The sequence below is a fragment of the Psittacula echo genome, assembly GCF_963264785.1.
Source record: "Psittacula echo genome assembly, chromosome: 6".
Lineage (NCBI taxonomy): Eukaryota > Metazoa > Chordata > Aves > Psittaciformes > Psittacidae > Psittacula > Psittacula echo.
The window spans coordinates 34,312,153-34,339,233 of NC_137743.1; the positions used below are offsets into that span (position 1 = coordinate 34,312,153).

At 40.0% G+C, this 27,081-nt stretch overlaps 1 protein-coding gene across 4 annotated transcripts; it reads left to right on the top strand.

Moving 5' to 3' along the window:
• Window positions 1-1,169: 1,169 nt before the first annotated feature.
• Window positions 1,170-26,252, top strand: CCNT2 (cyclin T2; the record flags this gene model as incomplete). 4 transcript variants are annotated; one of them, XM_080620769.1, is made up of 10 exons in its annotated part: window positions 1,170-1,444; window positions 2,172-2,253; window positions 9,624-9,752; window positions 10,775-10,835; window positions 11,919-11,981; window positions 18,591-18,636; window positions 19,928-20,091; window positions 21,532-21,602; window positions 21,791-22,934; window positions 23,033-26,252. In XM_080620769.1, 10 exons carry the CDS (start codon window positions 1,170-1,172, stop codon window positions 23,095-23,097), a joined length of 2,100 nt encoding a protein of 699 aa, XP_080476895.1. In that variant the 3' UTR covers window positions 23,098-26,252. The 4 variants fall into 4 exon arrangements, 3 of the variants coding, with proteins under 3 accessions (XP_080476895.1, XP_080476897.1, XP_080476896.1); XM_080620770.1 differs by having other exon boundaries at window positions 1,394-1,444; window positions 2,179-2,253; XM_080620771.1 differs by lacking the exon at window positions 21,791-22,934 and having other exon boundaries at window positions 1,205-1,444.
• Window positions 26,253-27,081: the final 829 nt, after the last annotated feature.

Sequence of the window (27,081 nt, forward strand, 5' to 3'; positions counted from 1 at the left end):
CCCTCAGTCTTATACAATGATTTAAACAATGAGGTAAAACAATGCATTATAAGATCATTAAAGGCACAGAAATAGGAAGGCAAAGATCAGGCCCCATTTGCAGCAGAAGTCTTTGTAGTTAAATTTCCTCTGCACATGCAAAATCTTATTTACTTCTGGGAAGATAAGGACAAACAATACATGTCTGTCCATGCTTCATTATGCAGCTGTGTATCTTATTAACATTCTGTTGGGACTAGGTATAAGAAACTCCTTGTGTGAAAAATGCACCAAACTTATGAAAGAACTAGTTGTAATTTTAGGTGAACAAGACCACTGCAGAGCGCTAGTGGCAAATGCTAAGCACAAGAGGGATGTCTGCAGCTCTCATTTTGACCCACGGTAATTAGAACTTTAAATACAGACTAAATAAAGGCTATTTGTCTCAGCCTGCCAGACTTCGCAACGGAACGCTAGCAATCGAAGCAGACACGACTACAACCAAAGCAGCACCGCAAAGCTCGGCCGGGCGGCTCTCCTCCCACACCTGCGCCCCAGCGCTGTAAGAAACCACTACCGAAGGCCGGGACAGACACACCAAACCGCGACCCGCGGCTACCACTTATTCCACGGTGATATTGGGCTTTAACTCCCTAAGAACACACCAACCACTCCGCGGCCCCACCCCAAACAGACACCACAACAGGCTGCCAGGGGCGCGGCGCCGCAGGAGAGGCCTAGTGAGGTCTAGCGGACGGACGAATGGCTGCGCACCAGAACCTCCCCACGCTGCCGCCCAAAGGGTGTCTTTGCTGAAGCTCCTCTCACAGCTATCAAACCCTGTAGCTGAGGAGTTCCCCCTTTCCCAGCCCGGCTGCAGCGCTACCGCCACAGCCACCTCAGGCAGGCCACCGACCCACCACAACACAGCCAATCACCACCAGCAGCCAGCCAGTGAAGAAACGCCGCAAGCCCTCACTTCCGGTCGCCGGAACACCTCCTCGTGCAACGGTTGGTTACTTCCCGAGTCACGTGCTAGTGGGGGCGTGGCCCCTCCACCGCCCTGCAAGGCCACGTGACCCTCCCCCTGCGCGTCCACTCTTGCTACGCTGCAGCGAGACTCTATGGTTCAGCGCACATAGGAGGGAGGGCAACTGCCTGCCGTTGCGCTAACTCTCGCGAGAGTGGCGATGAAGGGCGGGGGGGAGGGGCCGGGAGCTGCGCCCCTGCCGGCGGGCGGGACCGCGGAAGGAGGGGGAGGAAGTGTCATGGCGGCTGCGGGTTCGGGCGCGGGTTCCTCGGCGCGGGGTGGCGGTGGTTCCTCGGCGGCGTCGCGCTGGTTCTTCAGCCGTGAGCAGCTGGAGAACACGCCGTCGCGACGCTGCGGTGTGGAGGCCGACAAGGAGCTCTCGTACCGGCAGCAGGCGGCCAACCTCATTCAAGACATGGGCCAGCGCCTCAACGTGTATCCGAGCAGGGCCTGTGGGGCGGCGGGGCCGGGCGGGAGCGGGCCGCGCGCTGCGCTGAGGGAAGCGAGGAGCCGGGGCCGGCTGCGGAGGTCCTTTACCAGCCGAGTGGGCACTCTCCCCAGTCCTTCGGCAGCCCCTGAACGGCGCTCTCGTGGGATGGAGCCGCGGCCGTGAGGCACAGAATGGGAGGAGGAGCCTCGCCAGACCCCCGCTTCGCCGCCTTTGTCGGCGTGTGAGGGAGGCCGGGGTCGCGGCTGGCCGCGCAGGCGGCGGGTCCGCACCAAACCTTATGGCTGCGTTCGTGTCGGTAGCTGCCGGTGTAGGCACTTTGGTAGTACATCCCTGTTGATTGCAGTCTCGTTTTCCTTCAAATGGGCATCTCCTCGTTAGCCATTCTTAAATTTGATTTATGAGAAAAAAAAAAAAACAGCGTAAGACTAAAATCTCAAATAACTACTGAAATAGTTGAATTGAAACAAAGCAAAAGCACTCGAGACAGTATTTCAGTATATGTCGCCCAGTGAGGAGTTTCCATTCAATAGTATTATTTTTATTCAGTGAGTTAATAGCGGTTAAATTCTGAAATGTCATGTCCTTAATTCATTTTCAGCTGAAGCCTGTATGTTGAAAGTAGTGATTGATGCAGAAAGTGCGTCACTTTCAGTCCATGTAAACAATTTTCTTAACATGAGTATGTAGTGTTTCCTTAATTTAATCTTCCAGATCTCAGCTTACGATAAATACTGCAATTGTTTACATGCACAGGTTTTATATGCATCATTCCTTTACAAAATTTAATCGAAATGTAAGTATGATTTTACATGTGGTAATAATACATACATAATTTTGTCAGTCTGACAAATGTTATGTTCCTCTGCTGGATTGTAAAGTTTGGTCTGTTTATAGAAATTCTTGCTTAATGTTGGTGGTTTAGAAGGAATAATGATACTTCTTTTCAACTGTGAGTTATTTTAACTGGTGGCAATTAGATTGTACCTTCTGCCACCAAAATGAAAAAGTAGGCGGCAGCAGCAAACAGATTTGGATGTGTGAAGAATTCATTGAGATGCTTTGAATCTGGCTAGTGCTCATGTGTTGTAGTTTGAAAGGCTGATGTGTAGGAACACACGTTTTTGTTAATGAAGTCAGTGGTAGTGCAAGCATGGTGTGTCAGACAGTTATAATACGGTTAAGTACAGATCCATATGGATTATGTATCTGGTCTCGAAAAATGGTGTAAATTCATTTAACCAGTCTGTACCTAAGCAGTGTGATGATAAGTCATGTTAGACAAGAAAGATCTTTAAATCTGATGAGACAATGACAGCTCTCCTGTTTTTAACTAATTAACTGGATATGCTGAATCTGAACACTGAATATGTTAGGAAGAGCTGAATCCGTCAGTAAAAACACTGCCTGTAATTGAGAGGCTTTGTGACAGCTGTGAAACATGAGATATGAACTTGAAAATTTCAGGGCTTTTTTTTTTTTTTTTTTATGGCCAGTATTGGATGCAATAGTTAGAAAACTGATAATATTCTAGGGATTCCTGTGGGTTTGATGCTTGCACTGTCTGAAATTTGGGCAGGTACAGAGTGGGTTACAGTGTTAATCACTCTTGTCTCACAAGAATTTGTTTATCACTGTTGGCTGAGCAGATGGATGTCTTATTTGGTGTTTATTTGTTAGGAAATAGCTGTTAGCTTATAGGTGCATTTCAGAAGTGTATTTAATTATTTTTGTCCAAAATCTGAGGCAAAATTCAAACTTCCAGCAAGGTTGTTACCAACACTGCGGCATTACAGGTCTTAATGTAAAAAAAGCTAAGTGTTTAATTACAACTTGAGCTAAGTGTGCATAAGCCTGAAACACTTTAACTGGAAGAAATCTACAATGTAGGTTTTGTTTATGTGGTGACAGAGAGCTCAGAGTATTGAATGGATATACATATAAATCAAAATGTACTTCCCTAAAATAGTTTTCTAGTTTTAGAGCAAGAGTAGCACACATGAGGATCAAGTTGCAGCAGGCTTTGTGGTGGATTATGCGCTTTGAAAGTGTTTCTGTAATATATCGAGTGAAGGCAGTAAAGCAGTTGTTCTGCCTCTGCTCCCTCTGTATGCTGGCCCATGTAGCAGGAATCTGTAGCCAGTGGAAGAGGATCAGGTGAGGCATCCAAAGTTTTCTGTGCCTGTGGATGTTTTGCAGACTTGATACAGGCAGAGCTGCTTAGAGTGAAGAGCTTAGTCTGTGCAGAGCTGCTGTAACTCGGGCTTGTGTTAGATGTGTTGCCCGCTAGGTTACTGTTTGTACTGTCATCTGGGAATCTAGAATAGAGTTACGTAGCAAGAAGCTTCAGCTGCTCTGTTTGAGTTTTCACAAGACATGGGAAAACGCTGGTCACTTGGAACTGGAAGCGCAGTAGTATTTGGATACATAGTGCCCTTGTTATGAAAACTCTACCTTAAGTTACATTTATGAATCTTAAAAATCACAAGTAAGCTATGTAATCGCTGAGTGCCATAGAAACTGCAGCTATTACAAGAGAAGGAAAGTATATTGGTAAATTAATTCTTAGGTAATACTATTAAAATATGTTGAAGGCGAGTGTACTGCAAGTTAGCACTTGATAGTACAGATTCCTGCTGAATTACTTTGTGTAGTTCTTGGTGAGCATAGGGCCAGACAGCAGCTGTGTGTGTGTACTGATGGGCAAAATGCATGTTCTTATTTTTCTGTAGGGTAAAGAGAAGTGGTCTTACAGTGAATGTGAGTCACTTTTAAAATACTTCCAAACCATCTGGTGGGCTCTCTGTAGAGAAAGCAAATGCCAAGGAGTGTAATAAATAGTTAATATCAAATCTCCAGAATACTTGGCAAGCTAAAAAATGTAACATTATTCATCCACTGCAAGAAGAAACTAATCCTTAGAAATTAAATAGTAAGGTACTGGCAGGCTTGAACTAAGACCTAGCTAAAATTTTTGACATTATGTGGAGTATATCTCTTAATATTTCTTTGTTGTGTGCATGCAGTCATGTTTATCCATGGCAGGAAGGAATCTGAAGGCTGGGGCTAGAAAATTAGATAGCCATTAGTCAGAATGCCTTATGACGGCCAGCTGAAAAAATACAGGCTTTGTTTTCTTGCTTTATTGATAGGTTAATGTTTTTAGGCAAGTAATAAACACTTCCATGCACAATTGCTGGGTTATACAAATACACACCTGTGTCTTAGATGTAAGTCATGTGCACTTAATTGTTAATAAACAGGTCTTCTAGTGGAAGGTCATTTACTTAATAGCTGTTTTCTAATTCTTAATTTTTTTAATTCGGTGTTATTGCTAAACCATTTTACAGGCTTTCAAGATTTTGAGTCAACTGTGAATAGGCAACAGAATTCCCAACAGCATCTTCAATCTGTAGAGCCACAGGGGTGCACATAGCAGTTACTGTAGTCTGGGTTCATTCTGAATGTATTATGTTTACTGCTTTAGTGACCAAATATCCCTACTTTTGCAGAGTTACTGTAGGCTAGCAAGCAGCTTTCGAATTGCAGGGGGCTATCTACTAAGTGCATACATTTAGGTGCAAAGAAGAATGATTGAGGTTTTGATGTTGCAATCAAAGCAGATTAAAACCTTGCAAGGTTGCTGTTCCCCAGTAACAGGATGGAAACTTGCTTTACTGAGGAGAAATTAGGCAGAATTAGGTGCCCTGACTACTCATTTTCCCTTGGCATGCAAATGACATTTCAGGAACTACTGTGAATTTCTTCAGCAGTAGTACAAATTATTCTTTCTACATTACTGTTGACCAGGGGCATAGTAACTTTGGTTCACTGAGCATAACATTAGTCAGTACTAATATCGGGGTGGGGAGGGAACTTGCTGGCTTTTTCTAGGAAATCCTAGCCTAACTTAGACTTTAAGATATCTTGAAAATTAAAATTCCTCTGGAAATACTGTTTCTGTAGTACTTAGTGTGTTTGATGCTATTCTGTAGCAAATACCTCTTTTAGAGTCTTACTCTTCAGTACACTGTGATTTGAAGAGCAGAGAAGGGGGAAAAATCCTTGGTATGCTGGAAATGAGAGGTAAGGCATCAAAATGGTAGCTGTATTTTTAAATATAATCTTTAGAAATGCCATGTGGAATACCAAACAACCAGTTGGAAATATACTTGTTGATCTCAAGGTGGTTTTTTTATGACGTGCAGAGGAACTTTGTAAGTTCCTAAAGAAGGCTGCAGGAGGCATTTTTTCCCTGAAGTGCAAGGTAGGTGGGTTGTGTGGAGGGTTATTTTGTTTTCTGTCCCTCTGTATTCCTTTCCTGTCTCCTGTTCCCAGTCCAGATTGCAGTATTGAACAGTTGACTTTGCAGTTATGCAAAGTTCTTAAAACTTTCATAATACACCCCAAGTTTTAGTGAGGCTGTTTTGGGCACTTCAGTTCTGGTTTTGATCTTGCATTTTAGCATAGTTGCTGGTTTTATGCAATGTGAGCTGCTGGCTATAATATAAAAAAAAAAAAAAAAAAAAGCCAAAAACAACCTTGCAACTCTTTGTGTTCACGCTTGAAAACATGTATCACAGACTGGAACTGCTTAACATCTTAAGCTAATTTATATCAAGTCTAAAAATGTACTAATACTTGTGTTGAAAGGGAAAGGGAATTCACGGAAAATATGTGCTGCAGCTGTATTCTGGGATTATTCCAAGTGCCTTCATTATAATAACACTTTTTACAATATGTCTTGTAGTTTTTAAATAAAAAAGGATATGTATCACACCCGTAGAACTTAACTTTATAATGCTCTTGGACTGTGATAATAAGGCTCTTATGTTTTGGTTTTTCTGTTTCAGTTGGACTTGGTTTCTGCAATTCTCAGCTAGTAAAAAACCTGGGATTTCATAAATCATGTGTGATCTTCTGAAGATATTTCTCAAAAGTTTAAAGTGTTTTGGGCACATGGTAGATAACTTCTTTGAATTATTTAGGTTTATGTCAAATGCAGATGCTTATATATAGGCAGCTTACAGTTTTGTCAAGTCTGCCTTGTAATTTTACTTCTTTATTCTGTTTTGCTTTTTCTGCTATTTTTGAGAATTGGAAAGGAATGAAAGCATTTGAGTAACTGCCACTTATACATTTAGCAGGTGTGCTGTCTTCACTGAGGACTGTATGCATGCCAAATCTGAAATTTTATTAGTGTGTCTATTTTCCTGGGTAAATGCTATGGAAGGCAAAAATACCAACCTGCTCTAAACTGGGAATGAGAACCCTCATTCTAGACAAGACAGAGATCTGAAATTCTTTGGCCAGGAGCCAATGCTTTTTTTTTTTTTTTGGTCTAAGGAAATAGATAATTGGGGTGCACAAAGATTTCTGATGAACTAGAGTGCCAGTTAGTTAATCAGTTTGATTTAAATCAACCTCCAAAACTGTGCTTTATGTAAGTTCCTAGAGATCAGGAGTTGAGTGGAGACTTCTTGGCCAGAACGAATCTGTTTCGGTAAATTGAAGGATAACCTGAAGTCATTCTGATGAAGAAGGTGCTTTTTTGTGGAATGAAGTAAAACTTCAGTGTAGTCAGACATATAATAATAGTGAGAATTTGCTGATGATTTAATTGTGCAAGTACTGGTGGCTTGGTTTGAATAATGTCTCTGTGAAATGGAAATATTTCTAGGCATGGTAATTGTTGGAAGTTGATTCTTCAGAAAAGTAAATTGTGAGAATTCCATGTATGTGTAACTATACCCACAAGCTGCATAGGAAGAGACTTTGTGTTAGGATGTGTTTGAATTAAACTTGCACACAAAGCAAGGGTTTGAATGCAGGAACTTGGTTGTGATGCTTGATGAGGATGGTAAGGCTAGAGGGATGGAGAGAACAGCAGGGAACAACAGTTCATTGCCCACAATGCTGTTGATTTCTATATTGTGTCTTATTTTTCAGTCCATAGTGGTCAGCCTCATTGTTTAAAAAAAAAATAAAATTGAGCCAGTTCTAGTCTCTGGTGCTCTCCATTAATACCTCTGCCTCCTTGTTTCTGTCCATCATCCTCTTGTCAAACTTGTTTGTTCATAATTGTTGATTCTTAAACATTCCTAATTTCCTTTCCTCTCTGTCATTTTTTGGCTTCCTGGCTCCATCTCCTAATCTGCTTTTTCCCAGAAGCTCAGGATTATGTCTGAGAAACTAATCCTTCCTCTTAGGCTGGCCCTGGTGCAGGAAGTACTGGCCTCAGACCGCTTCCTCACTTATGCTTGCCCTAAGTCATTGAAGTACACTGGGCTTAGATGGATGAAACAAATATAAATGAGAGAGATTTGCCTTGGGTTTGCATTACTGGGCTGAAGAAAGGTTTGTCTGCTCTGTGAAATATCCTTTATATGGCCTGCTTATGTTGCTTCATACATGTGTGTGCTACTGCGTATCATCTGCATCTTCTGACACTTCGAAGCTGTTGATACTGTAGCTTTCTGAACTTCAGAAAGTCTTTCTGTCGCATTTAGTGTTCAGAAGTTTATTTCCCAGCATAAGTGAGACTTATTTCAAGTAATATGTCCTTAGCAAAGGGAATTTCTCCCAGAATTTAACATTTTTACTTCAGGTGATGTGAATAGGGACTTCTCAAAAATCATCAGAAGTCTTAAATGACGGTGTTAATATGGCATTGTTCAGCAACACCTGACTTCAGGTTTTTATTTCATTCATTGGTAAAGCTTAAGTTACAAGCTTCTTGAAAAGAAAGCAGTTCTTTTGTCTCCTTTGTGGAAGAATTTGTTCCCTGTGACTTGGTTTGGGTGGTTTAATATTTTTTAGCATATTAGATTTCTTCATGGCATATTTCTTAGCATCAAAGGGTATCACCTTCCCAGGGTGTCAGTTTTCCTCTAGTCTGCCAACTTTAAAGTTTTACTTAAGATCCAAGTGGACATTTCAAAGTGATTTAAGGAGGCAAAAAGTACTCCCTCAATACATTTGAAAGCTCCAGGAGTGTCATTACTTATATGGTCAATGCTAATTTACTACAGTTTTTCAGATGCTGCAAATTTTTATACCAAATGTTTCATTTTGGCATAACAAAGGGCTGCTTGCTGACCTCCTCCCCCCCCCAAAAAAAAAAAAAAAAAAATCTTACTCCAAGGGGGAGTATGGCTGCTATTCAGTTCATTCAGTCTAGTTCTATTTGGGCAATGAACGAGATATCCAATACCTGCAGTGCTTACACTGTGCACTAATTAGATACTTAACAAGCAGCTATTTCAATCCTTGAATAAATGCTTTACACTGGCTGAAGTTTAACCAGTTTAATCTACTCATGTCTGCATGAAGATTTCTGCCGTCATCTTCATTACTGTTTAACATGGGCAACTTTTGCATACAGAGAGAACCCTGATTCTTTATGATCTGTATTTATGTATGTCAGTTGCTCTAGCTGACAATGAGGCATCAAAACTACTTCATAGTAAACTCCTAGGTGATGCTGAAATGCTAATGGGTGCTTTGCTGCTGGCTTGTGACACCTAGAGTTTCATAAAGTTTTTCTTCTTTAAATGTAATTTGTAGTCTTTATTATAACTGGTGTTTAACCCTTGTGCTTTGTTCTCCAGATACTGCTGAGTATATAGTAAAATTTCTAAGAGTTTTTACTTCTTCAACCTGTGTTTATGTAACAAGCTGCTTTTAATAAAGTTCTCTGCAAAGTTTCTCACTTGTTAGAAGAATCAAATGCTAGCAGATCTTTTACCAAAAAGACTCTGTAATGGCTCACTACTGTGCAAGCAATAGGGTGAACTTTTTCACAAAGTATATTTAATTTGAAACAGCCTGTTCTAGTGTGACTTAGTCTTCTGAACCAAATCTGTTCTTTTCATGTTGTACTAGAATGTTAGACCCCGGACATCTTACAAATGTAATTTAACGTATACACTACTCCCTCCCTGTGCCGTCGAGAGGATTGCATCAGTTATAAAATAAAGCATGACTACTTATTTTGTGATGCCTTACATGATTTCAGAACTGTTTAAAAAAAAAGAAAAAGAAAAAAAGTCCAATTTCTTAAACCTTTTCTAACTATCAGTTTAGGCTCTCCTTTTTGAAAAAATTCAAGTCCTATTTGTATAAAGTTTGAATAAATACATGTATGTTTGGGTTTTTTTTCTTTAGATAATATCTCCTACGGCACTGTTTTTGGCTGCAAAAGTGGAAGAACAGCCACGGAAACTTGAACACGTTATTAAAGTGGTAAATGCCTGTCTTCATCCTCAAGAGCCACAACTGGATACAAAAAGCGATGTAGGTGAACGTCATGGTTTTACAGATAAGCAGATGACACTTCATCTAATGATATGTTGTATTGTCTCGACTGGATTATTGCTCTCTGCAAACTAGAAAAAACCTTATTATTGCACCATCTAAGTCTTTTATATTACCTAATATAACTTCCTTAAGTCTCAAAGGTTTGTCTTATGAAACTTGAAGAGATTGTTTCATCTTGAACTTGCATTGTTTTTAAGATGTAAGAGGTTTCATGCATGGTTCCATAAATCACACAGTTTGTGCAGAGAGAGTTCAGAACACTGTTTGTCCTTCTCAGCTAGTGGCTCACTGCCTCATTATCTACATTCGTCTGCTGCTGCTTCTGCTACATATTGGTCTTCCTTTCATTTGCCAAAGTTTGTACGCTTCCACGTACTTTATAATAGTTCATATATTCTTTCCTGAGATGATTCATCCTGAAACCAAACATAAGAGGAAGTACTGTGGAAATGCACTAGAGTTGTTCAGCTTGAAGGTCAGGCTGAGCTTGTTACAACCTGCTGGGTCTCAGCTGACATACGAAAGTATTTGAGCACCTTTGCTATGCTCCCAGCTTTCAGAATGAGGTGTATAAATTTTGATGTGGGTATATATGTGCGTTTGAGCCTGTTTGCTTAACACAGGCCAACTGAGTAACCCAGCTGTACTTTAAAGTACTTGTAAAATGGATAACTGCTTAGAGATACTTGAGTGGATTAGAATTGGCAAGCCTTAGCAATTCTTACAGCACTCCGCGCCTTTCCTTCTCCCAGAATTTTTTTTGCTAGAATAGATTATATAAGATCCAGACTAAAGAAATCTTACTGTGAAAGATGTTTAGGCTGCTTACACAGGTAAAAGAAAGTATTACCTCAGTGAAGTGTTGGAGTTGGTTTTAACTGGGCTGGGTAGTGGTCTTACCTTGTGTTGCTAGTACCAGTATTCAAATAAGAAGCATATAATTAAAATCTTGAGACAATGCATAGCTACATCTTGACCTTTTTGCTTATTTGTTTCAGGCATACCTTCAGCAAGCCCAAGAGCTGGTTATACTTGAAACAATAATGCTTCAAACTTTAGGTATGTCTTTCTAAGTCTCTCCTGTTCAGCCAGACTTACCATGAAGAAGTAATGGGACCCAAGTAACTGCATTTTTGATGTGCTATTTGTACACTAGAATTTTCTGTTTTACATACAACTTCTGACCTGTGAATTTAGTTTCATATTAGCAGTTCTGTTGTGTTCATTTAGGATTAAAAAAAAAAAAAATGCACAGCTGTATTTGTAATTGGATGTTTCTGACAGCTTGATGGAGTAGAAATGTACACCCTTCCAGATAAATTTTACTCCAAACTAGTAATTACCTTGATATTCCTTCATGTGCGGTAACATGTTATACTACACTAGCTGTGTACATGTTCTGAAGCAACTAGGAAGAGCTTTATGCCAAGTACTCTTCCCCATTTTGCCTTTCCATAGAACATTACATAATTGAGCAGGATTGCTACCTCTGAACATCACAAGTCATAGTGTAACCATTTAATGGATTCAGGTGATTCCAAAATTTTAAATGAAATGTTCTGATAAGAAGCTCTTATGACTTTAAAGTAACCTAACTAGAGATAATTACAGCTGGACAAGCCTGAGAACACTGACTTACTCAGATATTCTTAAATACCACTTTGAGTGTGGTGTTTGACCTCGTTCTTAAAATAGTGTCATAAACAAATAAAGGTTTCTTAAGTCACTGACCTACAAATTGACTTAATTTGTAATTTCATAGATGTGACATGTTTAAGTCCCAGAAGTCAGTGATTGAAGTGTGTGCACACACGCTTTTACTGACAACTTAATGTGCTAGAAACTATTCAGATATATTCAACTTTAAAAATACAGTATCTTCCAGGGTTATATATGTATGTATATATATAACTTAAGATTACTGAAGGAATATTTTACTAATTGATCTTGAAGTGGTTCTACCATCTCCCTTTCAAAAGTATTAAAGGGTGAAGAATAAAAGGCAGTTAAATAGTGTTACTTGATCTGCAGTGCAGAGGCTTAGCAAGCAAGTATTTTAGGGCTGGGTGGAAAAAATGGGGGTTGGGTTTTTATTTTACAGATGCAAATATATAATTCTAAAATGCATTCATAACCCTTCAGGTTTTGAAATTACCATTGAACATCCGCACACAGATGTTGTGAAATGTACACAATTAGTGAGAGGTCAGTGTGACTTTTAACGGCTTCTGTAAGTCCTTTTTTATCTTTCTAGTAAAATGTGGTGGTGTTTTTCTAATACAATCTATATCTGTGTTATCCAAAAAGTTTGCTTTAAGCTAATTACTAAAAGTTTCATCTTAACCTTTAGAGTTTGATAGAGTCCAGATCTCTGTCCTTTGTAATTTTTTTACTTTCTTTAGCTTTAATTTTAATAATGTCTGTTACATGTTTTCTCAGATGACAGAAACAGTTAGTAGTTGAATAGCCTACTGCTTAGTATTCTGGGTTGATTATTTTCACTCTGAAGTAGTTTTACCAAGTGAAGTTTAGACTGCACGTTTGTTGATAGCTAATGCTTGTTTTCTGTTTTAGCAAGTCTTTTTAGGTAATGGAGATGGATAAAGTGCATAGTAGGTGTGCTATCACATGCAAATACTTAAAGATGTGACTAATTGTTTTTCCGAGCAGGGTGTACTTATTATTTTGGGTGGTAGCACAAAACCCCAAACCTTTTGTTAAATAATCATATCCTCTGACTTTTATGGAGCTTATTAATGTGACTCTGGCCAGGAATCTGTTTAGTTCTTTAATATTTTTTGTTGTGTTTTGGCACACCTTAAATTCTTAAATTGGTTTCCTTTAGAGCTTTAAAAAAATAAAAATAATAGGAATCAATTGTCAAAGCACCTAAAATAAGCTTTTCACTTTAATTATGTTCCTTAATTAAAAAGTGTTTGGAAATGCTTAGACCGTGGTGTTAGTCATTAGCTGGTTTTGCAGTGAAAAATGTTAAGTGCTTCAAAGGGTTTTTGTTGTGGGTTTCCCATCCCTCCCCCCTGTAAAATACAGGAAGGTTAGGTACAACTTCAACAAATGAACTAGATTTGTTCTGTAGTAACTCCAGAATTAAAATTTTTGTTTGAAGGAAAGGTCTCTCTCATTTTAAAGTAGCTTACTGGTGTAGTGTCTTCAGAGTTTGATTCTGAGCAGGACCAGTGCTGTTACTTATTTGAATATAAGGTAGCTTTATTGCTGTTCTTGCTATAAGACAATGATTTTTTGTTCTATGTCCAGATTTGGTTGTGACTCGGTGCATAAGTTTAATTGCACCTGAAGTCTCAATAGTCTGCATGAGCAGCCCTAAAGGGTTTTACTTTGGATTTTTTTAGCTGTTGGTCAGTATAAATATAAGCACGGATTTTACTGTTTTGTGTGAGCTCCTGCCCTTCTGCTTGGTTTTTGGGGCTGTGGGGAGGGGTGGCAGGTGGTAATTTTAGCTGCATCAGGATTTCCACATTAGCAAATGTATTTGACTTGAATCTACTAGGAGAAAAGCATACTGCTACACAAAAATTATTTCTTTTAGTCAAGGGTAGATACCCATCTAAGACAGTTCACCTTTTTACTTTGTATGCTACTTCTGTGTACTGACAAAATTCATATATTGAAGGTACATGCTGATTTTTAACTTTGACATTTTAAAGCTAATATTTAGTGTCAGCAGAGATTAACATACTTAGAATTCTAAAATTAGGGGGCTATAGGGATGCTGGGGATGGACTATTCATCAGGGACTGTAGTGACAGGACAAGGGGTAACAGGTTAAAACTTAAACAGGGGAAGTTTAGATTGGATATAAGAAAGAAATACTTTACTGTTAGGGTGGTGAGGCACTGGAATGGGCTGCCCAGTGAAGTTGTGAATGCTCCATCCCTGGCAGTGTTCAAGGCTGGGCTTGGACAGAGCCTTGGGTGGCATGGTTTAGTGTGAGGTATCCCTGCCCATGGCAGGGGGGTTGGAACTAGATGATCTTAAGATCCTTTCCAACCCTAACTATTCTATGGTTCTGTGATTATACCAAGTCTTGAAATCTGAAGACTCCAGTGAGGGCTGGAATTCATGTACCTCAAGAACTGGTACAAAGTGAATGTAAATACAGCTGAGGCTTGAAAACCTGCTCACTTCAGTAGGTGTGCTCCTTGGTATGTGTGTATGCAAATGGGATTCTCATCAGCCTATGCCCCTCCTAGGGGTTCCCAGGACTCAAGTACCTCATATTTAAAAAAAAGAAAAAAAAAAATCCATAAATTAAAAACATTAAGCATGAAATCCGTAGTCCTGCATGCAAGTCAAACAAGTAGAAAATAATTGCCATGGAACATTAGTCTTATGTATTGAGTGAATAAAGAGATGGGCTTGTGGGCACAGTGATAGATCTTCAAAGATGTGGTGGTACGATTTTAGGTCTCTGTCTCTTGACATCTATTTAGTGGACGGTATGTTGTTGTGAGTAGGTGCAACACTTAGATCTAAAGTCCTGAAGCTTTAAAAATGTATCTTTACATTTTTATCAGTGTTAAACCTTTAGTGCTGAAGGGATTCACTGAGAAGTTGAAATGAAATCCAAGGTTGCTTCAGCCAGTTCTAGTAACATGTCTTCTTGAACAAAAAGCACTATTTCAGAAAAGCAGAAATACCTTTCTTATTAAACATGATGAACTTATCCAGGACTGTTTTGATTAAAACCTCCCAGCTGTATGTTCAGGGAGAGAAGGAAGGGAGGAATGTAATGGGGCTATTTAAGTATGAAGAGAGGCAGTGAGTTTAGCTGAGGTATGCAAGTATACTTAAGATTTTGCCTTAGCATGTGTGCACTGAGTTGCCACATGGTGAGAAGATGCCCTTTGGCTGCCTAAACTTAAGTGGCTAAGAGGATGGCTGATTCTCTGTATCACTTTTTGTTGTCTTGCATCCAGCATAATGTGCTTTATGCTGTCACTGTTACCTGTATTAATCTGTAAGCTTATGCTTTTAAAAACAAAATGGAAAAAGAATAAAAACCAAACCATGTTCAGTTGGTGGTGGTACTCAAGAGATTCAGCCAAGTCCTTTGTCAGAAGACTGTCTAGTCTCGTAATGACATACCCAGAATCAGCTGCTGGAAGCTGAAAATAAGTGGGACTTGCTGGCTAATAAGTGGGAATTGGTGCAAATAAACATAATCATTTTGACATACATGTAAAGAAAAAGTTGAATTCATCATCTCTAAGATTGAAAGCCTTTCTGAAGGTAGTATTAGACATCACAGATCATTGCAGATAAGGGGTGACTGGATGGATACATGACTCATAATGTTCACGTGTAAGGTATCTAATTATTTCTTCTGGTTTTCAAAGATTCGTGGGTTGATGAAATTGTTCCATCTTTTCAGTTTGGTCAGTATAGTAGAAAAGGAGAATGGGCTCAGTCTTTTTTCTGCACCATTCTTCCTCAGTGTCAAGAGACTGAGAAGAGGAGACAGAACCATCATTCCTTAGGATCACACAGGTCCTCTAAGGAATCTGGAGGCAGTGGATCTGTGAAGGCTTGTCAGCAAGCTTCAACCAAGGATGGTTGGTGCTGAAGAGAGAAATAAGAAAATAAAAACAAAAAAAAACAACATGAAAACACCAAAAACTGTTCTGGTATCAAACTACCTTACTGGCTTGAATGCTGGTTCAGTGATCAGCAGTGAAACTGCCCTAGTGCTGAGACCATGGCATGGTCCTCATCAGCTCTGGTGCAGATTGGTTTGTTCCCAGCCTGCTTCTGATGGAACTTGAAGAAGAGGAATCTGTATCCTCATCTCCGTCTCAGGAAGTCTTCAGTCGTTCCTTTTTGTGTTGGTACATAACCTTCTTTTGGAACTGAAGATTGGATCCCAAGGATTCTAGGATTGTTCTCACTACTCTGCAGGTTATCAGGTATCTTGAACACCCATGATCCTTATTAATCTTTTGTGGAAATAACACTGCCAGATTCTTCAAACATACCGTAGTGTCTGTGTGCACAGGTGCTGTTGGTTAAATTGGGCTGATAAAGTCAGCAGAAGAGGAAATGAAAATGAATCAGCTTTTTCAGAGGGTATTCTTGTGAGGAAAATGTAAATCTTAGTATACTAAGTGGTGTGGAAAGATCTTAAACAGCAGCTGCACTCCAGCGGTGCTACAGGCAGCCTTCGTGTTTTGAACTTTCACCTCGGGATTTTTCAGGCCTGTTCCTGAGGTTTAAGTATTTTCAAGAAAGCAAAGCCACCAGGACTGCTCAGACCTGAATGCCTACACCACGGCCTCCTCCAGCCCTTTCCAGATACAACAGGCATCCACCAGCATTCCTCTATTCAGAGCTTTTTTCCTTTTGCCCAGAAGGACCTCAGCAAGTTTTCTTCTGATGCAGACTGGCTTATCTGCAGGCCCCTCTTTCCAGGGAATGTTGTATGTATGTTGTCAGGGTCCTAGGTGTAGCCAGCTACCACCTTCCTAAGGGTGACATGGCAATCGCATTTCCATTATTATCTCAAGAGCCAAGGTAACCTGGTGTCGAAGAAAAGATTCAGAATTTGAACTGGTTGAATTGTGTGGCTACACCTAATAACGAGCATTTTGGTTTCCACTTGGAATTTCTTGGAGACAGTAGCCTTTGGGAAGGTGTGTTGGACAGCTGCTGTTTCAAAAATCTTGATTACTACTTTAGTAATCCCCTGCCTTATGGTTGCTTCTGCTGCAGTAAGACAGGGTGGGTGTTTTAAATCACTCTTGAGTGATAACATACAGAACTGATTATTAATGGCTGGCATCATAGTCATCAGTCCTGCAGCTTCTAAGTTGTGACAGAGAAGCTCTGCTGTCTTGTTTTGGCTTCTGCTTCAAGATTATTTTCATTAGGAGATGCACTTTCCACCACTATAAAGGAAAATATATGAACCAAAATTCATGAGCTTTAATTTTAGTGATAGATGCTACTAAATCAAAGTTGTCCTTAAATGTAAGAAGAGTTTGGAATGGATCTTTTCAGTTGTGCTTTGTGTTACCATAGGCTTTAGTTGTGAGCTGAAATTCCTTGCTGGCTTTAGGATTGATGATTATTTAGCTGTAAATATGAAAACGTATCATACTGCTTGTAGTATAGGTAAGGTATTTAGCACATTAATTTTTGATTGAGGCAAAAATGTGTATTTCAAGATGTGATTCTTTTCTTCCAGGTATGTGTGTTGATTTACTCAACTTTCAAGCTGATGTTAAATAGAAGTTTTTCTGGCATCTGCTTTTCTTCCTTGTTCAAAAGGGACATTTCAGTGAGAGTAGAGATGCTTTTTGGTCCGGTCCCTTGATTCAAACCTGTTGTCACTTTACAGAATATAGAAATCATTGAAGAGACTTTAAACAGTACTTTGAAAAATGAAGAGCAAGACATCAGTTTCTGTCTTAGTCAACCCTTCTGTGTTTTCATTTGTTTTGTTACAATAGTCTCATTTCACTTTTTCTTTTTTGATAATACTGCCTTACATTTTTGTGATGGGAGGGAGAGGACAAGGTTGATCTCCATGGTAATCTGGCATGCAATTACCATTATTGTTTGCAAACTAAATATTATCATATAACACTGTCACATCATCAGTTCACCTTCTGATTATTATGGATTGTAGTTCCTACACACAAATGGATTATGTGTATAGGAACGGATCCTGTTCCCTTGCTACTTCCACATTCTTCTCGGATGGTGGCACTGCCTGGCTGGGTAGCATGAAAACAAATCTGATTTGTACTTCTTGGCAATCACTAGAAATTAAATCACATCTTTAATGCACTTTTTAAAAACTGAATTTGCAAAGCCATTGCAGGCTTTCTCAACCTTTGTGGAAAGATTCTTATTGAAATAAACATTTTATAATATTCCCTTTGACATGAAATTCAACGATGCGCTTTCTGCAGGTAGCACTGGTTTCAAGTGATAGTGTCAAAGTCAGAATTCAATGAAGGCTGCGTTCAATCTTCAGTTAAACCCCTTGTGCCCAGCTATTCCATTATATGCATGTTACAGTAAGTTGTACTTCAGTTAGGAGCTTTGGGGTCAGTGCTGGAGGGCTGCAACAGCCGAAGCCATTAGCTTTTCCTTTCTGGCACATTGCAGTCTTGTGTGGTTTTTTTAACTTGACTGTAACTAAATGAAGTTGTTTATTTCCTGTTAGAGCTTTGCCATAGGTTTAACAAACATGGAACAAAATGTTCTGAGTTTGGTGCTCTTAATTAAACTCAATTAAATTTTTTACCACCTAGCCTGGGAGCTTGCTATGGTGTACGGCTTTGGGGAGAGATGCGGTTGTTTGGGGGGAGGTGCTGGAGGGTGGAGGGGTGTTCTTCCACTATCCTGCCATGCTCTTCTTCAAGAGCAGAACATGCACTGTGCTGTGAATTGGCTTTTACTGACTCCCTTGCTGCAGTCCAGGGTTGTGCCAGGGGTCATCTGCTACTGAGGGTGGGAAGCAGGGCTGCCTACAAGAGCCTGCGCTCATGTGTGAGGTATTTGGGGGTCAGATAAGCAAAAGGAAGCTGTTCTGTGGGTTGTGCAGGGTATGTTCAGCGAGTGGATTGACCAGTCCATCTCCAGTTACCAAATATAATGGCCTCTTCGGTATCTCAGAAATTATTATTTTAAAGGCTAGTTAGCTACATTCAGATCAGTTCTGTGGAAATACCAAATGATGCTCTTTGGAAGGTAAAACTGCTTTAATTTTGGAGTGAACCTGACAAGTTAGCACAGGTCTTTAATCTCTCTGTTTTTCTTTTCTTACAGCAAGCAAGGATTTGGCACAGACATCCTATTTCATGGCTACCAACAGGTTGTTATCCTGAACCTCTTTGTTGCACTGTTGTAGCACACTATAGCTTCCTTTACTGCAGGGCCCCCTACATGTGTCTTACCCTTGTTGCAACAGGAGACCGGGCCATCTACAGTGGTGGTACCTTCCTGTTTGCAGTGCGGTGTATTGTACAAGGGCCTGATGGCACAGAGGGGTTAAATGCACAATGAGAAGTGTAGTGGTGCTTTCTGATGACATTTTTCTCGATTGTGAGTGCATAAGTCTAAAAGTGGTAGCCTGAATAGCAGCTAAAGATTACAAAACTTAACCTAGAAATCCGAGCGTCTTGGTAAGTACAAAACTATTTCTAGTTTACGCTTGTAGTTAATGGCAGTTTTCTCTTAACTTTAAATATATTGATCCAATCTTAACTTATAAAATTGTAGTAGGCCTAAGATCTTTTCAACTAGCTGATTTCTCTTTTCATATAAACTAGTAGTAGTCCAATGTTCTTCCTTTTAGCAACAGCTCTTAATACCTAGTTTTCAAATTGAGTGCTTACATAAATCTAAAGTTCTAGGATTCTAGATGAGGACCGTGTATACATATATACAATATATGTAACCTGTTGTACTGAGGAGGAATTAGAGACTTAAGTCTTGATTTCTCTATTACTTGAATTTACTCTTTGCAAAACAACTCTCAGCTTTATTTAAGAGGATTACATTATGTGTAGATAGCTCTTAAGCAATATCAGCTGGCTATTACAGCTCTTCCAAATAAAGATTTCCTGGTGAGTGAGGTTCTTGTATTGGAAATAGGTGTTAAGAAAAGCTGTGATAAAACTGAGAAACTGAACAAATGTCTTGGTGCTGCTGCCAGCTGGAGGCTGAAAGCAAGTTCACAAATATCACAGATCAGGCCTAGTGATGAAATCTAAGCCCACAAGTAATTCACCTGGCTTTTGTGGAACTACTGGGTACCTTCTGATTGTCTCTTTCAGAGACTGCATAATCAGCTGTATGGGTTTTACTGTAGAATTTTAATTGACCATATTATACTGCTTTTTAGTGCTTAAGTACAGTAGAATAACTGGTAAATGTACTTATTGTTCATCACACTTCTTATAGTAAAAACAAATTAAACTTTTCTCCCAGATAAATGCCCTGCCCTTTGTTTTCTTAAGACAGTAAGATATCTTATGAACTAATGTATAACTGTGTTGCTTGACAAGTTCTCTTATTTTGCATGTTAATGGTTGATTTGTTTGGGTTTTCTGTTTTACATGTTTGATTTCCTCTGGTTCCTCATTACGAAATTTGTGCAACAGTCTTCACCTTACCACGTTCTGTCTTCAGTACAAGCCCACAGTGATAGCATGTGTGTGCATTCACTTGGCCTGCAAGTGGTCCAACTGGGAGATTCCAGTATCAACTGATGGAAAACACTGGTGGGAATATGTAGATCCTTCAGTTACTCTAGAATTACTAGATGGTAAGTAGGACTGTCTTGCCACATCTTGAAATTCAAGGGTTTGTTAATGTGAAAATGGAGGCATAGTATAGTAAGAGCATAGCTTTAAGCCTAAATTAAGTCTTGCTGACTTCACATACTGGATCCTCCGGTGAAAGAAAGGTACAGCAGAGAGGAAAACTTGGGAAGACAAGCTTGGTTTTGAGACCCTTTTTATTTGCTTCTGTGGGCTGGGGCATCCGCATACCTTTTGTTAGGTGCAGGTACACCTCCAGGCTTGTTAGGACCCAGCACAGCTCCCCATAGGCTGCTTTTTTCGTCTGCTGAGCTTTTATTTCTTCCTGGCAATATTTATCTAATTTGAGAGTGAAAACTTGAGTAGCTGTCATGCAAGGCACATTGCAGAGTGAGCTTGAAATCCCAACTTCAAATGCCTGTCTTAACTGGCTGCTTTAAGTTGTACCTGTAGTTTCAGACACCACCAGCCTGCCTTCCTTCTCAGCTGGCTATTGGTTTGCGCATTTGGTTAGCATGCATCACGTCAGCTTTTAAAACCCCAGGAGACATGTGCTGTGAGCTCACAGTAAACACCACTCAGTTCTTGAAGTGTTTTTGGAGCTGGTGTGTGTCACAGATTTGGGCAGACCAAAGGGCTGAGGCAGTTTTGCCCTCCTTAGGAGCAGCTTGGTTCATAACTTGCCTGTGGAGTTGTGGAGAAACCAGTTCTTCCAGACCTGCAAGAGGCCTACTTTTGCATTCAAATTCTGACTGTGCCTAATTATTTTTAGCTTGTGAGTAAAATTACATTTCAGTGGCAAGTATTATTCTTTGCAGCTGTTGAGCATGGAGACCAGCGCTTCCTTGTGGACATGCTAATGTGCAAGCATCTTTGGGCTGTTTTTTTTAACACAGCCAGCTACTTTGCCTCAAACACAAATTAATCAAAAGCTGTTGCTTAAAATAAGGTCCTTCAAGGGTGTGGTGGCTCATATTTTGTTCAGAGGTGTTACTGGTTGTTCCTGAAGTTTGGTGGAATGACTGAAACAGCGACTTAGAAATTTATACTTTAAAGGAAACTTAAACTTCACATGGGGAACATCCAAGCTGAATGGCAAGTGTGTTTTAGGAGCTATTGCTTGTACAGACCCCTCTTGAAATTTTTGGTTTAATGAATCCAGATTCTGCAAGGGTAGAAGCAAAATCTTAAATGCAGCCCTGTTTTTCAGAAAGCATGTAGGGGTCAGAATTCTGTTGTAGTGAGATACCATGGCCTTTTTTTGACAACACTATCAAGGTTTTTGTATTAAATATCAATAGAAACCACGTGCAGCCTGTAATAAGTACTGCAAATTCTGTATCTTGTCAGTCTAGAAGAATGCTTAAAGTTGAACCTGCTTACTATAGAGTCAGATGTATAAAAGGCTTCTTTTTTCTTTTTTTCTTTTTGCTGTCCCTACCCAGAGCTAACACACGAGTTTCTGCAGATACTGGAGAAAACGCCCAGCAGGCTCAAGAGAATTAGAAACTGGCGGGTAAGGAGTTTTCCTGTAACAGTGTCTAGCAAAAAGAGGTGAACTTCTAGGAGAATTATGAAGTGAGCAGCTGGGTTGGGAGGGGGTGAAACCCTGAACGGCTTTTCTCCTCGCCTTTGAGCTAAATTAGAATGGACTGTACGTGTATTCTAAGCTGTGCACTTCCCCCCTTCTTTCCTTACGCTTAGGCTAATCAGGCAGCTAAGAAACCTAAAGGTGATGGGCAGGTATCAGAGAACTCGCTTCTTGGTTCATCTTTGGTCCAGAATTCCATTTTGGTGGATACAGTTGCTGGTGTAGCTGCAAACACAAGTTTCCAAAAACCATCCTCATCATTTCCTGCACCGGTACCTCTGACCTCAGGAAGTATTTCTGTTCCAGACAGTCACGCACCTGAAAATTTGGCAATATTAGCTACAGGAATGCCAAGTACCTCATACAGTTTGGCATCACACCAGGAATGGCCTCAGCATCAAGAACAAACAAGGACAGAACAAATATACTCTCAAAAGCAGGAGACATTACCTGCCAGTCAGTACAATGTGAACTTCCAGCCAGGGGCATCCATACAGTTGCACTCTGGAGTACATCACAGACCTGACAAACTTGCTGATCATTCTGCTGTCAAACAAGAGTATTCTCATAAGTCAGGAAACAAACACCACGGACAAGTTGCAGCTCCTGTAATAATTCCTCAAAAAATGTCTTTGGATAAATACAGAGAGAAGCGCAAGCTAGAAACCCTCGAACTGGATGTGAGAGAACACTATGTAGCAACCCCAAGTGAACAGCAGCATAAAAAACACACGCAGCCACAGGCAGCCAGCAGTTCTTCTGTCACATCTCCTATTAAAATGAAAATTCCTCTTGCAAACGCTGAGAAGCCTGAAAAACATTTGTCTGATAAGAAAGAAAAGGGTGGCTCGCTCAAGCTCCGCATACCAATCCCACCCACAGAAAAGGGTACCAGTAAGGAGGAGCTGAAAATGAAAATTAAAGTCTCTTCCTCCGAAAGGCATAGCTCATCAGATGAGGGCAGTGGGAAAAGTAAACACTCAAGTCCCCATGTAAGCAAAGAGCATAAGGAAAAACACAAAGACCACTCTTTGAACCGCCACCACAGCATTGGCCATAAGCACTCCCATTCCCACAGTGGTGGCGGCAGCAGTAAGCATAGCACTGATGGAGTGATGCCGACTGTCTTGAGGAGTCCTGTTGGCCTGAGTAGCGATGGCAATTCCTCAAGTTCCAGCTCTTCGAGAAAGAAGTTGCACAGCAACGATGCTTCTCACAACCACCACTCCAAAATGAGCAAAAGTTCCAAAAGTTCAGGTAGTTCATCTAGTTCTTCCTCTGTTAAGCAGTATGTATCCTCTCACAGCTCTGTTTTTAACCTTCCCTTACCCCCTCCTCCCCCTGTCACATACCAGGTGGGCTACGGACATCTCAGCACCCTCGTGAAACTGGACAAGAAACCAGTGGAGAACGGTCCTGATGCCCATCACCAGTACAGTACAAACAGCCAGCATATGGACTACAAAGATACATTCGACATGCTGGATTCGCTGTTAAGTGCCCAAGGAATGAACACGTAGTCAATTCTTAGGTCGTTTTTCTTTACTTTTTTTAATTTAAGAATTGTTAGAATGGAAAACTTCCTAATATAGCAGTAGCAGCACCAGCTGTTGCTGCCGTGGTTTCAGTATATGTAAGTGCTGCTTTATCCTTCACTCTGAAGAGGTGTAGTAAACAAGTCTTTATCTCCACATACGATAGTGTTATAAATACTGTAATAGCATGGAAGGTGCAAAACTCTCAGTATTTCTACAACTGCAGCTAAGAACAGTAGGATGAACGTCTGCTTCTAGGTGTATAGGATGCCTCAAGTATTGATTATTTATAATTTTGAATCCTGCAGCCACAACTTTTTGTTGCATAGGTTTTGAATGAGTGTACTTGTTTTCTGATGTATTTATACTGTATGTATGATTTGCATGTTTCGAAGCTAAAGGGATGAAAAACAGTATACTGACAACTGTTTACAAGGAAGTGGAGAAAAATGTACATACATTTTTGTATGTTTAGATATACCATAAATACTCAGGATTGGAGCTGCTTGTAAGTATAACAAAATACACATAACTTTATTTTATCTTGCCAGAGCCCATCGGTTATCCAAACAGAGATGGCACTTTGTCTTGTTTATCTTTAAACTGTAGGCCTTATTGGAAGCCGCTTAAAAGGGACACTTTGCTAGAGAAGGTATCCAGTACCTGGTAGGGTCGCCACCAGACAGTATTACCAGAGAGGCAGGAAACTGGCCACACCTCGGAAATGTCCCTGGTTTTCTGAAGGAAAAAGGAATTAAAACTCAAAGTTTACATAATCTTTTAATGTAAAGTGCATTTAAATGTTTATTGGCTTGATGCAGTAAAATAGACACAGAGCTGTTAATAATGGTTATGTAGAGTAACGTGACTTAACTGCAATTCAGAACTGTCATTGTGGGGAAAATAAGCTTTTTTTTCTTTTTTCAAAAAAAGAAAGTCATACTTTATTCTAATAGCAAACAGGGGTCACTGTTTCCTTTACCACTTCAGAATAGCACCCATGTTCTGAAATCCAAAAAGTGTACTTGTGTGTGAGACCACATTTCTTTTACAGGTAAATGCAGTCTTCGCAGTACATAAGAATAAAACTATTGATATCCCAACTTTATATTCCAACAATAAAATAGTTATCATTGATTCTGTGCATTGTACTTGTCATTAGTTACCAAATTGGCAGATACTTGTTTTGTTTTTTCAGCTGTATGGGGGTCAAAAAAAAACAGTCAGTCTCCCAGTGGAGCCACTGGCCTCCATGTTGTCTGCCTGGAGGGGTCAGTGCACCCTCTCCAGGGTGTTGTGTTCCTCAGAAGAAATGACAGGTGTGAATGTTCTTGTGTTCTCAAAGCCAATACTACAGCTCAGTCGCCTGGAGAACAGTGAACTGACTTGCTGGGTTGTTCCTCAAACCTATCCATAAGCTCTGAAGTACCTCAATGTGAACTCAGTATATAGTAGCACCCACCGGTTTTCAGTGACTTCTTTTGACTTTGAAGTGACCAGGACGTGAAGTAAACTTTTGCGAAGCCACCTCATTCCCTTAGTGCTTGTGTAATTCTGTAAGTCTTGGACATTAAATCTGAAGTTATGTTACCCACACGTGCTTTAAATGATAAAACTGTTTGATATCTACCCTGTTGGTAGTTGCTGTATTCTGTAACTACAGGTATATCAATTACTATGTAATACTCTGTTTCCAGTAATGCAAACGCTTGTAATGACTTGAATAAGTTTTGTTTGAACTATGGATACTTTTTTTACACTTAAGGAATATTTAAATGGAAACCTGATTGCATTTTCTGGTAAATCTTAGCTTAAATTCTGGCCCATGTACAAAATCCAGAGCTGTTTTCTCACTGTCAACTTGGTTATTTTTCTACATTTGGAATGGAACTTCTCGTTACATACTTGTGCATTGGTGACTCTTTTCTATCTTTTTCTAGTCTGTTTTCTTTCCATTTCAGTGCTACTTTTGGGTCTGATTTTTAATAAATGAAATGTGTGTTATACTGTCCTGAGCTATAGGCAAACAGATGAAATAGCAGTAAATTGTCTTATGTTTTCTTTGCACCACTACACTACTTTCTTTTTCAGTCTGTTTAAATAGTTGTGCCATGAAATGCGTCTTACGCAGCCACTCTGGATAAAGCAATATACTGTACTGTAAATAGAGCAATTGCTGTCATAATTTGGAGATGAAATGTCTGGATGGTAACTAGTGCCTGTCTAACAGAAATTGGAAAAGAGCATAGGCCTTCATCCTAAGGTGCTGTTTCAAATGAAATATTTTAAGTTTTGATTCCAGGAAATTGTGACATATCATGGAGAAAACGTTGCTCTGCTACACTGAGATCTGAATGGCGGGTTTTGGTTTTTCTGTGAAGGATGTCCATAAAACTTGGTGCATTTGGGTTTCAGTGTAGCTGTAAATATGTGAAACTGTATGTGTCTGTGTTGGAGACTCGGTTCAGTGTGCTGAGCGCAGGGGCTGAGAAGGGAGGGCAAGGACATGCACCACGATGCCACTGCAATAGTGGATCGTGTGAGTCGCAGGCTGTTGGGCTGGGCCTCAGCCTCCCGAGCGCATAACTGAGTAAATGCAATAAAAGGGTAATAACACTCGGACTCTGCTCCCCACCGACCACAGATAGTTTTTGTTACAAATTGGAGTCCATGCATTATGTGATTTGTAAACTGACACTGTAGTTGGAGACCTCACTACAACACTATTAAAAAATCTTCCCTTTTTGTGAGAGATGGGGTTTGTAGAATAGTGAGATTCTTCCGTATGTTGAACCTTAATCTGTTCTGATGGTGGGAGTGCTGAAGTAATGTATCTCACTGTGATCTGGTACTGCAGTATTTGCATACAATGGCAGTTCTGTATATTCTTTTGGCTAACTGTAAATGTAAATGTTTCATATTAGCTTAGTTGAATTTTTGAGGTACAGCTGTTTGTGTGAGATTAGAAAAAGCAACTTTATTTCTAAGAACTGTAAAAAAAAAAAAAAAAAAAGTATTTTCAATAAAATTCCCTACCTCACCTCTGTTGTGCAGAAATGATCCCATTTTCCTATGTTTAATTTTCCAACCTCATTTGTAAGGATGGAGATGATCCCTTCTCCATTATTAGCAAAACATCGCTAGTGTGTGTTCATTAAACCAAATAGCAGGATGCTTGAACGTCTGAATTAGTTTCCTTTGCTTCTTGTACATTATGGTGATCAGGTGTTTGATACCTGAAATTTTATGCCATCTTAAGCTGCTCCCTCAATCTGCCCTGCAGTTTTATTGTATAGTGGCTGGCCATGCTTTGTGATTGTTTTTAATTATTTGATTGTTTTACCAGTGTGGAGTGGGTGCAAGGGGCTGGGCAACAGGAGCACAGCAAGGGTCTGTGTAAGGCCTTTGGGTGAAAGGTTTAGTTTGCAGTGAAGGGGACCAAGCAAACTTTTGTTTGCTTGTTTTAATTGGGATGTAAATGGATGTAAATTTAATTGGGGATGTAAATGTATTCCCATAACCAGCTCTAAAAATAAACGTCTTGAAAGACTACTGGAGTAGCGAAATAATTCCTCCTGTCTCTGAAATGCTGAACTACTTACACCTTTAAGAAAAAGTTGGTGCCAGTAGCATTCTCTCACACTGCTACAGGGAGTGACTGTTTCTCTGGTGTCTGAGGTGGATACAGCAAAGCCAAATCAACTTCTTAACATTGATGTTTCCATACATGAGTTTGATTCCTCTTGAAACAAAGGTTATTCCTGCACTTACAATGATACCATAGTTCAGAGGTAGTGCTCTTTGGCAACACCTGTAAAATTTCCTTTCTGAAGGTGTCTCATGGTGCGGGTCCTCTTAGAAAGCACTAA